This window comes from Pinus tabuliformis, chromosome Q (assembly GCF_031772625.1).
Source record: "Pinus tabuliformis cultivar Carrire ecotype Pingquan chromosome Q, CPIR1, whole genome shotgun sequence".
In the NCBI taxonomy this organism is placed as follows: Eukaryota; Viridiplantae; Streptophyta; class Pinopsida; order Pinales; family Pinaceae; genus Pinus; species Pinus tabuliformis.
In genome coordinates, this window is record NC_142296.1 from 1,131,087,133 (window position 1) to 1,131,101,321 (window position 14,189).

The 14,189-nt window shown below is 38.6% G+C and overlaps 1 protein-coding gene across 1 annotated transcript in view; it reads right to left on the minus strand.

Annotated features, from left to right (window-relative positions):
* Positions 1 to 396: 396 nt before the first annotated feature.
* Positions 397 to 14,189, minus strand: part of HEB2 (condensin-2 complex subunit H2-like protein) — a 31,203-nt gene continuing 17,410 nt past the window's right edge. The window contains exons 9-11 of the mRNA XM_089385850.1: positions 1,603 to 1,704; positions 1,247 to 1,423; positions 397 to 1,064 (exon numbers count right to left, since the gene is read on the minus strand). Coding sequence (XP_089241976.1) covers positions 591 to 1,064; positions 1,247 to 1,423; positions 1,603 to 1,704 — 753 coding nt within the window. The 3' untranslated portion in view covers positions 397 to 590. The remainder of the gene's footprint in view (positions 1,065 to 1,246; positions 1,424 to 1,602; positions 1,705 to 14,189) is intronic.

A 14,189-nucleotide genomic window follows, 5' to 3' on the forward strand; every position in this document is an offset into this window, starting at 1 on the left:
CTCTATGTGCCGTCCACACACATACATGGTAGTAGAAAATGCAAGAAGACTGATAAAATGAGAACAAACATTTAAATATTTTAATAAGGACAAGGCCTATAACATTGGGCCTGCATTGCTACAAAGATGATGCATTTTGAAGAGGGGTGGCAATGTACCTTTTTTGCCGTATCAAGGAGCAGTAGGGATCATTAATAAGCCATCATTATCAACTGATCGATTGATTAGTTGAACAGTTGCAACCATTCATCCAAGCGCTTAAAATAGACATCTCAGGATCAGATCTTCAAACCAACTCTAGACATGTTGAGGCTTATTGCATTCCTACATGATTAGAACAACTCAACAAAGTAGAATTAATTAAGACAATCACATGGAAAAATCTCAAACCACCTCTAAAGATGAATGAAAGCTCTCTTGCAATTGCACTGAAGAATGCTAAGGAACATCTCATAGAAATGAAGTCCTTGATAGTTGTTTACATTGAAAATAGCCCACAGTAGATTTTAATAATTTGTGTCAATAATTGACAACAATATCATATCCAAAATACAATAACATAAATAACAGTCTCCCATAGTGGACTGACTTTATCTTGCTACTTGAATTTCAATTGGCCTAACTGACTGAAGTCTTCGACGCCTTTTGTTTTCTGGAGTAAACCTGGATGCAGATCCAGGTGTTCTTCTGCCCACATCAGGAGAATGATTTCTTTCATAATTTGTCCCTGACCTTAGAGCACTTCCTACCCTTTGTTTCCCAACATCTTTACCCTTAGAGATGAATAATTTACTACAACTATCCACATCTGAAAATCTACTGCTAGCATCCTTATTTTCTGTAATTCTAATACCTGTTTGACGGTCCAAAGGGGACTTATTTTTACTCTTCTTCGATACCTTCTTCGCTGGAGGTGTAGCTACAGAGGGTGCTCTGTATTTAAGCATCTCCTCATGTCTTCTGCTACTACTCAGAAGCCTTACAAAGAATGGTTTCTCTGCAGTGAAACAGAATGGTTGACCTCCTGAAATACCCTTTTCAAGTGCAACATTGCCATTGTTCACCTGCATTATAAAATCAATTAGCAACTTTGATGTACTAAAAATAGCATTTTGAAACATCAAGTCTTACAGAAATATAAAATTAAAAATGAATTATCATGCTAACGAAAATACTGTATCAATGAACTTCATTAAGAACATTTCACATCCATGTAATATATACACAAGTACATGTAAGAGATTACCAGCTGTAAGAGTGCAGCAAATGTTCTAGCAACTTCATGCCTCTCTTGACCACCTACTATCTCTGCAAAAGACTTCCGCACTCCACTTCCATTCTCGAGCTCCTCATTTGAAGATAAAGAGAATGCATCTAGCACCCTTTCACCATATACATGAATATCGAAAGGGGGACGAGAGTCCTACAAAATATCATAATATCTCAAAACAGAAATAATTACCAAGATTGTAAAACTGATCTGATATGACACTTCAATATGGTATATGATGATTGTTTAAAATACTGATAAAAGCAATCTCAGAATTAGAGTGTTTGCATAATAAAAAAAAATAAAGTTCAAACACCAAAAATTATTCTCACCTGTTCTTCAAGATTTTTTTCAATTTTCTGCTTCCAGGTTGAAACTCTGCTTGCCAGTTCTGTCTGCTTTTGTGATTCAGCTATGTTGCGCAAAAGAGCATCCTTCAAAATGAGATATGTTAAAGTCATTCCCACAGTCCATGTGGTGGCTGCATTCAAAGATACAGCTCAAGAACAACAGAAAGTGCTACTAGTCCTATGACGTTTAACAAGAGAAAAAACCTGCCTTGACAAGGGCCATAGTAACAAGCCTCAAGAGGTAAACTTGGAAACTCACAAGTTTAGCCTGACTTGCCCCTTAAACAAATATTTTTGACTTATTCGCAAGTAAAAAAAGTTCAGAGAACATGACTCGTTGACCAAGTCAAAGACTAGTGAGTCTTGATCAAGAATAACAGAAAGTAATACTAAAACAGAGGATTATCAAAACATATGTTATTGATGTAACAGGAGCAAATGAATTTTTTTATTAAACAAGAGGATGTATGTATTGAAAAGAAAAAAATGGGTTTATATAGGACTCCTTGTAAGATTATTAGTGACCCATGAGTGTCATCGACAGAACAAAGACTTACCAGGTCTTCACAATATATTTTTGATTTGCCAGGTTCTTCAATCTTGACAAATTTGCTTCCTCAAGTAGTTTGGTAGATCAAGTCAAGTAACAAGTATGATGAGAACCTTACACACCTACATGTTCAAGCTCAAGAATGGTCAAGCAAAGGTGGTGGCAACAAGGAAATAAAATAAGTGGGTTGTATTTTGAAAACCTTTGAAGAGTGATTTGATGTTTATCACCACCCCATGGTGAGCACACCCTTCCAAATGACACCATCTACATGCCTCCAGTAGCTCGAGAGGCATCCCTATCACTTGTTAGAATTGCAATGGAATGGTGTGGCCCTCTTCAAGAACATTTCATGATGTTTTGACAAATGATGACTAGGAAGAAAATGGACTGCTATAAGAAAAATCTGGAGGACAGGTGGACAAAATCCTCTTGCCCAACGCATGGAATCCCTTCAACTTTGCACTAAAACCCCCAGTTGCACTCCAAAACAACTTAATGCTCCAAACTGCTGAGTGAAATGAGTGAAAAAAGGAAGACAGGTTGCCTTTTTTAGAACCATCAGTTGCCTTTCACGAGGAAACGTGTCCTAAAACACATGACACATGTAGGGCATACTTATGACACGTCCTCTGAACAGGACACATGCCAAACTCATGTCTGAGACATGTAATCACAAATTCGACCGACAAATGGAACTGGTGAAAAAGGACCCCCTAGGGGCATGTGCAATGACTTAGATTATAACAAGTATTCAAATTTTTAATTGAGAAATGTATATTTATAAATATCATTATAAATCCAAGCCATTAGACACCAAATATGCAAATTTTTCTCATGCAGATAGCATTTCAAGGGTGAATATGATAAAAAGCCAGCAAGAGAAGTACATATCTGAACCAAAAAATTGATTATATTACGGTCATGGAAGCAACTACAACATATTCAAGAGAAGCCCATCCACAATAAAAGAGGGGTGTCATTAAATAGATGAAAATAGGTTTCATGATAGTTACAGGGCTTTTTATTTTTGTTTTTTCTTTTAGGGGGTGGCTGTTGATAATTGTAGATCAAGCAGGTAATTATGCACAAGCCTAAGTGTCTAGGCGTGCAACAAGTTGCCCAAGACCTGCTTAGGACACTTAATCAAGAGTCAGCAAGTTGCTAATGTAACCTAGCCTAAGTTTTAGACTTAGGCAAAAGCACGCCCACGGGAAGTAGAATAGACAGTGAAAAGGTGTTCTGTTAAGGCACTCCATAGTGAAAAGATTACAGGCTCAAAACGTCATGGGCAAAATCCAGCCATGCTAAGGGCTAGTGTGGGCCAGGCCAGGTGCGATCCCTAAGTATTTTGACAGCTTAGATGCCCCTAGGTCGGGGCTACTCAAGCCACAGGTTAGGCGTGCCAGTTATCTCAAGACTCACATTACCTAACAAGCAAACAAAAAAACCTTGGGAAAAGCACATAATTATTATGTCGGCTAATTGAGCTAAAGAAACGTAAGAGAAGTAAAGTTAGTTACTTTAGTGAGTACGTTTTAATCTCAAACATTGATCTCGAATGAGGAAAGAAATAATCTCGATAGTCAAGCACTTCAGAGATTAAGGTAAGGGATTTAGCTCAATGTAACGTTATAAAACCAAGGCTAAGGAGAGGAGAAGACATACCATACACAACACTATCCTTTGAGAAAAAAAAATTAAATGAGTGTTGTGATACTCTACTGTGTTGGGTTTGAGAAAGTGCAGAAGTGCAACATTGGATATTCAAATCAGCCAAGGATATCGATAGTGCATGATATGTTGGATCAGATACGATGCATACTGTATCTATAATTTTCTTAGTTGGGCCATTAACCCAGGACAGGAGATGAATTAAGTTCAAATTTAATAAAGCACTATTGATTGGGTAGACTTTGTTTATGTCTGTCATTGTCATTGAGATTGGATATGTGTAATTTTGCTTCTGCTAATTGTGTTAAGAATCTAGTTGTGCATTTATTCAATAGATCTGTAATTTGCTAAGTCAGTGTATTGTTGGGTGTTAGGCTCAAGGAAAAATTAACAATTGGAATACACTATTACAAATTGATCAAACCAAACAATTTTGCCCATTTTTTCTTTGAACCAACAAGTTCTTCCTATTTCTCACTAGTTAAGGTCTCATTCAAAAAAAGATATGGCCAATTCAACTTCAATCACTGGTTCATACCCCAAACACCCCAAATTGATTCAAAACAATAAATTTCAATCTAGTTCAAGCAATTCTTATAATAGTGGTTTGCACTAATTGAGGGGTAAGAAAAATCATCATCCCAAGGAAGAACAAATTGGTAGGTTGTGCTCCTTCACGAAGCTAAGAAGGAAGAACACTTCTTTTATTATTTTGCTTATTATATGATCCAAAGTGGAAATTGCTTCTTAGGATACTATAGAGGTAAACTTTTTGTCTCCTTCAAATAACCCAATTAACGTGTTCGGCTCTATTCATCAAGTGGGCAATTTCCTTGAAGGGTTGGAATTTCTAGTAATGGTTTGCCACCATACATAGAGAAGATAAGATAAAATAATGTTATTAATGTCCCGCAATGGAGCACAAATAGGTCCATAGGACTAATAAATACAATACTAACAATACAATGTGAGGCAACAACATGCAATCCTATATAGAGACCAAAAGCAAATCCAAGCTCTAGCATCTAGGAACAAAATGTTAATAGAAAATATGTAGTTGAAAGGGCCTAAGTCCAAAAATGTACAACACAAGATTGAGAGAGGCTTCTCAATGAGTATTGGGTCCAAGGAAGGGCGGGAAGGAGATCTAAACTAGCCAAGGATGGTTGATTAGCCGAATCAGATCCAAGGTTCTAAGTAATTCCTCAATTGGGCCATTATCCTAAAAAGGTAGCCCAAGTAAATTTGGATGATTAATGAAAAACTTTGATTGGGATGATTAACGAAAAATATTTTATTGTTTGCTTTCATTAACTAAGTTAGGAACCTAGCTATGTAAGTTATTTAGTAGACCTGCAATTTGTTAGGTTGATAATTTACCAAGTGTTGGGTTTAATGGAAATCTAACAGTTGACGTTGACCAAGAAACCCTCAAGAGTCTCCTAAATTTGGAGCCTATTGGAGCGGTGTTATTATTCCCCTACTATGAATAAGGTCCACCAATACTATAACATAAGCATGGAAGATTAGATATGAAGTTCCCCTCTCATAAAGAAAACTAAACACCATTGATTTAGGTGCCAAAAAAAGATAGAGTCCTAATCAAGACCAGAAGAAGACCTCTTTGTATGCCCCCAACTTCTTCGCCTAAATGAGAAGATTAACACAATTATCAATAGTGATATTCACAAGATACACTTAGATCTCTTAGATTGCACTTATAAGACCCCCTAGTCACAAATTGGCTTTTCTATTATGAACACTTCCTCTAGATCTCCAATGGCCTCATTGTTCAACGAAGCCCTGAAGCCCTCCATCAACCTTTGATGCACAAGCTTTGCATTCCTCTTGGGTAACTTAAAGTATCTCCACACCTAATGAGAATTGTGATAGACCATCATCTTTTGAAGCAAGAACAAATTTGCAGGTTATGCTCCTTGTTGTGGTGCAAATGGAAGAACACTATCGTCATTTACCGCTTCACTATGTGATACAAAGTAGATATCCTTACGTCTTCAAATATTTTAACAACAAACATTTTGTCCTCTTCAAAAACATTAACTAAAGTTGTTTGGCTTGATTCATCAAGGAGGAAATTGCCTTCAAGGGTCACATGCTTCTTCAACACCTCCCCCTCCCCCCATAGTCATTTCAATTACCTCATTACAACATATCACTATCATTGCAAGGGCTAAATGGCTAACAGCTACTAAGAGCGACATTCAAAAGTCCATCAAGCAAAGTCCCTTGATGTATTCCCCCTGGATTTGAAGTCAAGCCAAGTTTGAGACTAGGACCAAGACAATAGTTTGCTCAGAAATATCAACAAATCATCATATTTCCAAGGAACAATGATTTTGCAAGACAAGCTCCTTGAATGAGGTGGAGAAGGAAAATTATTTCATTCATCACTCTATTTGTTACGTGATTCAAAGTTGCTATCACTACTACCTCTTCAAAGTTTTTGAAGTTAAACATTTTGTTTTCTTTCAAAAGAAAAACCAAAGACATTTGGCTCAATTCATCAAGGAGGTAATTTTTTAAGGGTAGCTTGTTACAATCCCTTGCCTCCCCCAAATAGCTAATTTAACAACCTCCTCCTTCCAACTTAATCACCACCACTAAGAGGAATAAACTCCAGACAACTGTTACTAAGACTAGCAATCTCAAGTACATCAAACAAAGTCAAATTTGTTCAACCTACCCTCTAAATAAAGCCAAGTTTGGGACTAGGAGAGAAATTATAGTTTCCCCACTGCAAGATCAACTTGTCAATTTGACTCGTGGTCTAATCATTAACAACTTTCTTTCCAATGCTTCCAACGAACATATGTACCAAGAGACAACCAAACAACGACACTATATCAACCATCACTGAGACCAAGGGACGCATTATGTACTCAACCTATTCAAATTTCTGCAAACCAAGCATCCAACACTTAATTCCTAACAGAATATTGATCTACTAATTAATTGAAGAGTTGCATTCCCAACATAATAAATTTAGGAGAAGCAAAATATGTCAATCTCAATCACAATGACAAAACAAAATCCACCCAATCAGAATTCTTCACTATATTCTTTGAAACTTACTTGGGCTCCCTTCTTGGGAAAATGGCCCAACTAAGGAAATATATACAACAATTGGATCTAATCCAATTGATCAAGCCCTCCTTGGCTAAACTAGATCTCCTTGTTGCCCCTTCCTCAGACCCAACACAATCATTGAGATTCGTCTCTCAATCGTGTGTTAATGTATGGTGTCTTCTCCTTAGCCTTGCTTTTATAACTTTACATTGAGCTATATCCCTAACCCTAATCTCCAAAGTGATTGTCAACTAAAATTAGATCTCGCCTCACTTGAGATCAAGTGTTGAGATTAAAACATATTCACTAAAGTAATTTATTTTACCTTCCCCGAGGTTACTTTAGCTCAATAAGTCAACATAATAAAATTTAGAGTTTTCCCTAACTCTAACTTAGGCTAAGTTTCAGAAACAACTTGCTCACACTAGAGCAAGTGCCTAAGGAGATCTTGGGCGACTTTTGCACGCCTATAAACTTATGTCTATGCAAAAGTAACTGCCCAAGCAACAAACATCAACACTCCCTCTTAGTGAGGGCGGTCTTCTGCCACTTAGAACTAACTTTGATCCTAGAACTACATCCACTGCCATGGATGATCCTTTTGAACCGAAAGTCTTTCCTACCATTTGGTTTGGAAACATCCTCGCAAACTTGTTGTCCTTGGCCTGGTTCATAGATGCCTCCTGCTCCTGAACATCTTGTAAGCCCATCTCGTACCAAGGGACCTTCTTGATAGAATTGGAGGAATATGTTAATTGCTCCTTCTCTCCTAAACCTAAAGGTTGACTCAATCTGAGTTAATCAACCTTCGGAGCTACCCACTTCTTGTTCTTTGTCGCTACTCTACTTCGTGCCATCCCTCGAATAAGGGTGCCCTTTAACCTATGCATGTTGCTCTCCCTAACTCTTATGACACATCCCGCATCAGAGCCAGATTCATTGGGCCTAATCAGTACCTTTCCATCCCAAAACGCTACACAAAACCCATTCTTCTCCATCATAGATACTAAGAGCACACTCCACCTGAGTTTTGGCACCCACATTACCTCTTTCACTTCCATCATGCCTCCTAACTTAAGTTAGAATATCATTGCTCCAACGCATTTAAACATATGTTTGGTATCAACACTAAACTCCACATGCAAGTTTCCATCCCACTTAGTCAGACTGTCAAACTGTTCCCGTGCAACTGTCACATTCCTTGTGGCTCAACTTTCTAGCAGCCATGCACCTACTAGTAATATGTTTGAGGCAGCGTAAGAAACAAGTACAAATTTCATTTGAAACTTCCTAGCAAACTCCTCTTGAGCATTTGTCAATGAAGCTACAACTAGTTGTGTGCCCTTCCCCCTTTCTTCCTCTCTGAACAATGTGAAGCATAGTGTCCCATCTTATGATAGGAAAAACACTTGACCCTAGTCAAGTCCTTCTTCTTCTTGGGCCATGAGGTAGACTCATTGCCCCTGCTACTCAAACCTTTGCTCCTTGTTGTCCGACTAGCAAGAGGAAGGATTTTACCATCCCCACTCTTTTATTGTCCTCCAGACAATGATTTCTCCCAAATATCCTTCCAAATGAAGTCATTCCATGGCCTTCCCTAGGGTTCTACGAACCCACTCAAGGTTGTCCTTACAAGCTCATCATCTAGTGAGGCTACCCAAACAACACCAAGTTCATCACAAACTCGTTAGATCCTAGTGAAGGTCATCTTGGGGTTCCTGAACCCTAAACCCAAAACCAAAACATCTATCATGAGTTTCTTCCTTATGACCTAGAATGGTAGGACAGATTAGCATTAGGGAAGGTTGATCACCCCTTAGGCAAGACATCCCCCTTTTGTACAATTGTTGATTTGCTTCTCCACTCCATGCTCTAACACTGTTGACTTTTAAGTCTTTTACAACATGCACTAGATTTTCTTATATCGTGTCTTTCTCAAAGCAACCTTTGCAATCCCACTATGTATCTCACACTTTTGTACCTAGCAATCCCCTTGACCTATTTATGGTCATTAGTTGCAAATTAATAAAATTAACTTATCTCATCTTATTAACTACAAGGAATTCTTCATTATTCGATGTTAGGACATCTTTCACCATAGCTCCCACTTCCTCTTTATCTTCTTCTCAGTTGAGGTTGGAAGGAAGTGGTGTATATATATGGAAATTAAAGTCACATCTATAAAATAAAAACTCTTCCTTTGGTTTCATAAATGAGAAAAACTCTAACATGGCACACATTACCGAGTACATACAAGGAAGGGCCTAATAGATATGCAAAGTTGCAAGAGAGTATGTGGATCATCTCTTAATCCACTTTCCATTTCCAAAGGAGATCTAGAAGAATTTACAGTCTCTTAGTGGTGGGGGTGGTACCTAGCACGAAACACCTTAGACGAATACTTCAAACCGTAGTTTTAAAAACCAGAACCGGGTTTTGAACCAGCCACCTATCTAATCGAGATTCAAATTAGAACCAGATCAAATCAAATTCAATGAATCAAATATGAAAAAAATACTAAAAATAATTAGTTTTTAATGAAAAAAATATTTTAAGTTTTCAAACCATGATTACAAACCATTAGAGACAAAATATGCAAAGTTTGCTCATCTATATACCATGTAGGGGTGAATATATCAAAATGACTTGCACTGCTAAGTGGCCTCTAGTGTCCAAAAACAATGCTACAAGTTATTGGGCCACTAGCCTATTACAAATCATTAATCAACATGATCACTCATCGAACTCATAAATTGATTCACCAGCACTAGAAATGTGATCATCGACAAGAACTACATAAACATCATCTAGCTCAAAGCCTTCAGACTTGGATTGCTCAACCTTATAATATGCTAGAAATTGAAAAAGTTTAATATGCCTAACCAATGATTTTGGTTTGAGTGAAGGGTTCATCTCCTCAACCTTATAATATGGAAGAAAAAGCTTTGCATTCCCAACCAATTATTTTGTTGTGAGTGAAGGGCACATTTTTGTTAAGGCCATGGTTGAAGAGCATAGTTTTAAAACTCCAACTCCGACTCCGACTCGACCGAGGATCGACTCCGACTCCGACTCCGACTCTGCCGAGGATCGACTCCGACTCCGACTCCGACTCGGCCGAGGATCGACTCCGACTCCGACTCCGACTCGGTAATGACTCGGCCAGCTCGATTTCAATGACTCGGTCGTTGTAAAAAATACATTAAATATTTATTTTTTATAAAAAAACATAATTTTAAAGATTTTCATTCATGTTTCCAAACACAGCATTATAATATAGATGGAAGACAACATATGATCAAAGTAGGCTCATGAACCAATCCATTATATCAAAATGGTACCCAGTGGCAATACATAGTCAACTGTCATACATGATCAAAGACTCAAAACAAAAAACACATAACCAAGGAGGCTAGAAATGGCCTCTACAACAAAATTAAACTGTGACGGTGACCAGACTCCAGTACTAGTACTACAGTACTACTGGCTAGTAGCTACTGCCAGAGGAGCCAAGATCATGTCGATCAATCTCTGGATCATCATCATCAGAGTCAGACAGGGGGCCCCATGGCTCCTCCTCATCATCATCATCTCCAACTGCAACTGTAGAAGTGGTACCACTAGGAGGCTGTGCAACTGCAGCAGATGCAAGCTGAGATAGAGTAGATATGCGGCTGTGCTTCTGTCGTGGCTGAGCAGAGGAAGCACCTACAACTAGAGTCCTTGTTGGCTGTGAGACTGAGGCTGGTGGATTGGGATCTGCATTCAACTGAACAGACTGAAGTTGAACAACATGTTCAAGTTCAACTGATGTCTCCATATCTAAATCTAAATCAAGATCCTCATCAGGATCAAACTCTGCTAGACGACTCTCCACTACCCAATCTGATGTTGGATCAATGTCTTCCAACACAATGGGATCTGAATCAGGTCTTTTGTTCAGCAAATGGTTTCGTTTGAGCCGAAGGTTGCATTGGACATAAACTAGATCATTTAAACCGTTTTTGATCCAAACGGTTTCTCTTCTTTGTGTGAATCCTCTCAAAGACAGACCAATTACGCTCACACCCAGATGCACTGCAAGTTTGACTCAAAATACGAATTGCAAACCTTTGCAATTCAGGACAATGGCCACCAAAGGCCTCCCACCATTGTGCTGCAAAAAACATAGGAGTGTAATGAGTTAGCTCAACAAAATTACAAATTATATCTAACTTTCAAATTATAAACGATTTAACAAACTTTAAAAAAAAAGTAAAACTATTAAGAATTTAAAAATTGAAATTTTTGTTTACCTGGCTCATCTGCTTCTCTTGCAATCTTTGCTAGGTTCTTCCCAAAGGTACATGATGCATTGCTGAAGATATTGGCCTATCGGTGTATCTCCAGTTGATCAGACTCCAATGGGATCATGCGATCAATGCAATCAATCAGTCCATCTCTGACCTCCCCCCTCAAAGCTCTTGACTCCTTAGCTTTATAATGATACCGTGGGTTCAAAAAATACCCAGCTGCATGTATAGGGCGATGGAGTTGATTGTTCCATCTTTCATTAATGATTGCCCAAATGGGCCCATACTTTGCCACTCTATCCTTGTATACCGTCTTTAATTGCTCCTTTGCTTGATCCATAGCCTCATAAATGAAGCCCATAGCCAACCTTTCCCCATCCACCAACCGCAACACCTTAACTAGTGGCTCAGCAAGCTTCACAATCTCTGCTGCCTTTCTCCAAAAAGTTTCTTCATGGACTTTCCTTTTCAATTCTTTGCCTTCCGGTTTGTTAGACCAATTGCTTTGATTCCATTCATCACTGGAAAACATCTTTTGCAAGTTTCTATGTTGGGAAAGCATAGATTGCAATGTCAAAAAATGTGTAGCAAATCTAGTGATGGCAGGTCTAATAATATCCTTGCCCCCAGTGTGTTTCCTCATGAGGTTCAAAACCAATGTATGATTGTAGATAAATTTTGTTATGCTTTTGGCATGATCTACAGTGTTTTTGACCCAATCTAATTTTCCAATATCCTCAAGCATGAGGTCTATGCAATGTGCAGCGCATGGGGTCCAAAAAATGGTCTTGTGTTTTTCCTCTAACAGTTTACCAGCAAGAACATAGTTAGAGGCATTATCTGTGATGATTTGAACAACATTAGCCACCCCCACCTCCTCAACAACATGATTCAATAGCTGAAACAACAAGTGGCCATCTTTTACCTTATCAGATGCATCAACTGATTTTAAAAACATGGTTCCCTGTGGGCAGAAGACAAGAAAGTTTATGATGGTAAGGTTTCTTTGATCAGTCCATCCATCTGACATGATGGTACACCCTGTTCTTGCCCATGAGTCCTTGAACTCTTGCAAATACTCATTAATGGATTGAATTTCTTTTTGCAAACGAAACCCCCTTAGCTCATGCATAGTAGGGCCTTTGAAGCCTTTTCCAGCAGCATATATGGCATCAAACATAGGCTCATAATATGGTGAACGAGCAGCATTAAAGGGGATATCAGCATCATACCACCATCTAGCTATGTACTCACAAGCAGTCTCCCTCAATTCTTTCTTCCAATGGTCATCTAAAGTGGGTTGCATTTGAGTTTTACTAACTTCAGGACCATGTGCATCTGATGGAGAGGAGGGAGTGAAATAACTTTTGATAGTCACATCACCCTTTTTCATTCTACCCTTTCCCTTATCTTGAACAGAACCAAAAGAGGGAGGAACATATCGGAAAGGGTTGGATGTATCAGTTTGAGGGATAGAGGAAGAACCCTCAAAATCATAATGGGGGTTGGCAGCCATCATTTTTTGTATCTCCCTCTTCCTCCCAATTTCAGCCTGTATGTCTCTTTGCCTAGCCTTATCTTCTTTAAATTTCTCAAAGCTGGCCAGCAAATTCTTCCTAATCTCCCCAATTTCTGGTGAGGTACATGGGGTAATTTGGCCTCTAATCCCTGCCAAGTGTTGTTTCAGCCTTTTAATGCCCCCAGGACCTTCCTTAATTTTCCAATGGCAAAATTTGCATTGCATTTGACTATCAACCATTTCAACATATGCCCAAGCAGGATCTCTTGCTCTAGGTGCCATTTTTTGACTAGGAAATGAAAGCAAACAATCTGAAAATGAAAAGAAACCAACAAGAGAAAGAAACCAAAAAAAAAAAAAAAAAAAAAAAACTTGGGTGTGTTAAATAGGGTTTGGGAGGGGGAAATGGACCCCAAAAGTCATTTAGCAAATTCATATAACTGCTTGGAGTCCAAACCAACCAAAAAACACTTTAAAAATCCATTAAAATTTTATTAAATCGCAGTTTGACGTGTGCCTGGGCATTTTTTTGTGACTCGGCCGAGTCATAACGGAAACGGCCGAGTTGGCTGACTCGGCCGAGTCATTCAATGACTCAGCCGAGTCATGGCTAACTCGGCCAGTCGAACCGTTCCAAGGGCCGGGTCACAGCAGAGGGTAATGGTTCGGATCAACCCGACCGTTTCGGTATCGAAACGGTCGTTTCTTAAAACAATGTTGAAGAGTTCAACAATCAATACCACCAACACACCAATGAAGTTCAACAAACAATACCACCAAGGCTTCAAGCCAATCCCATATCCTCACACGTGATAGAATCAAATGGAAACATTGCAATCCCCCAAATCGTGGAAACCTAAAAACTATTAACTCTGTCGATTTGATACCTAACCTGTACAAACTAGCCCTCCAACCAAGTTTTTCTACCAATTTGTTACCTAGGCCTATCTAATTAGCCAGCTTGACTAGTTTCCGATTCAATCCAGCCAGTTTTTAAAACTATGCTTCAAACCTGGTGGAATGACAAATGTTTTAAAGGTCACAAAGCTCTCCCACTACTAACCATATGGGCACTTTGGCTTGCACAGAAGTCATAGATATTTCAAGAAAAAATTGTTCCTCCTTTTCAAGCAATTCATCAAATCCTAAGGTTATACTTATAAGTATGTTGTAAAGCACAAATCTCCAGGTATGGTTAAATAAGAGTCTACAGATAAAACCATGTGCCCTGCCATGTGGCTACCTCTTTTTCTCTTCTTATCACCGCTTGGAGTTCCATGCGGCAGTTGGGCCTCATGCCAACTGGGCAGAGATCAATTCTATTAATTATGTTTAACTATGTCATCGAAAAGAATGTTTATACAGTGCAAGTATATAGGGATTCTCTTGTAATTGTGGAGTGGATGAAAGGGAAAAACAATGCCAAATTTTGACGATGGTGTGAGTC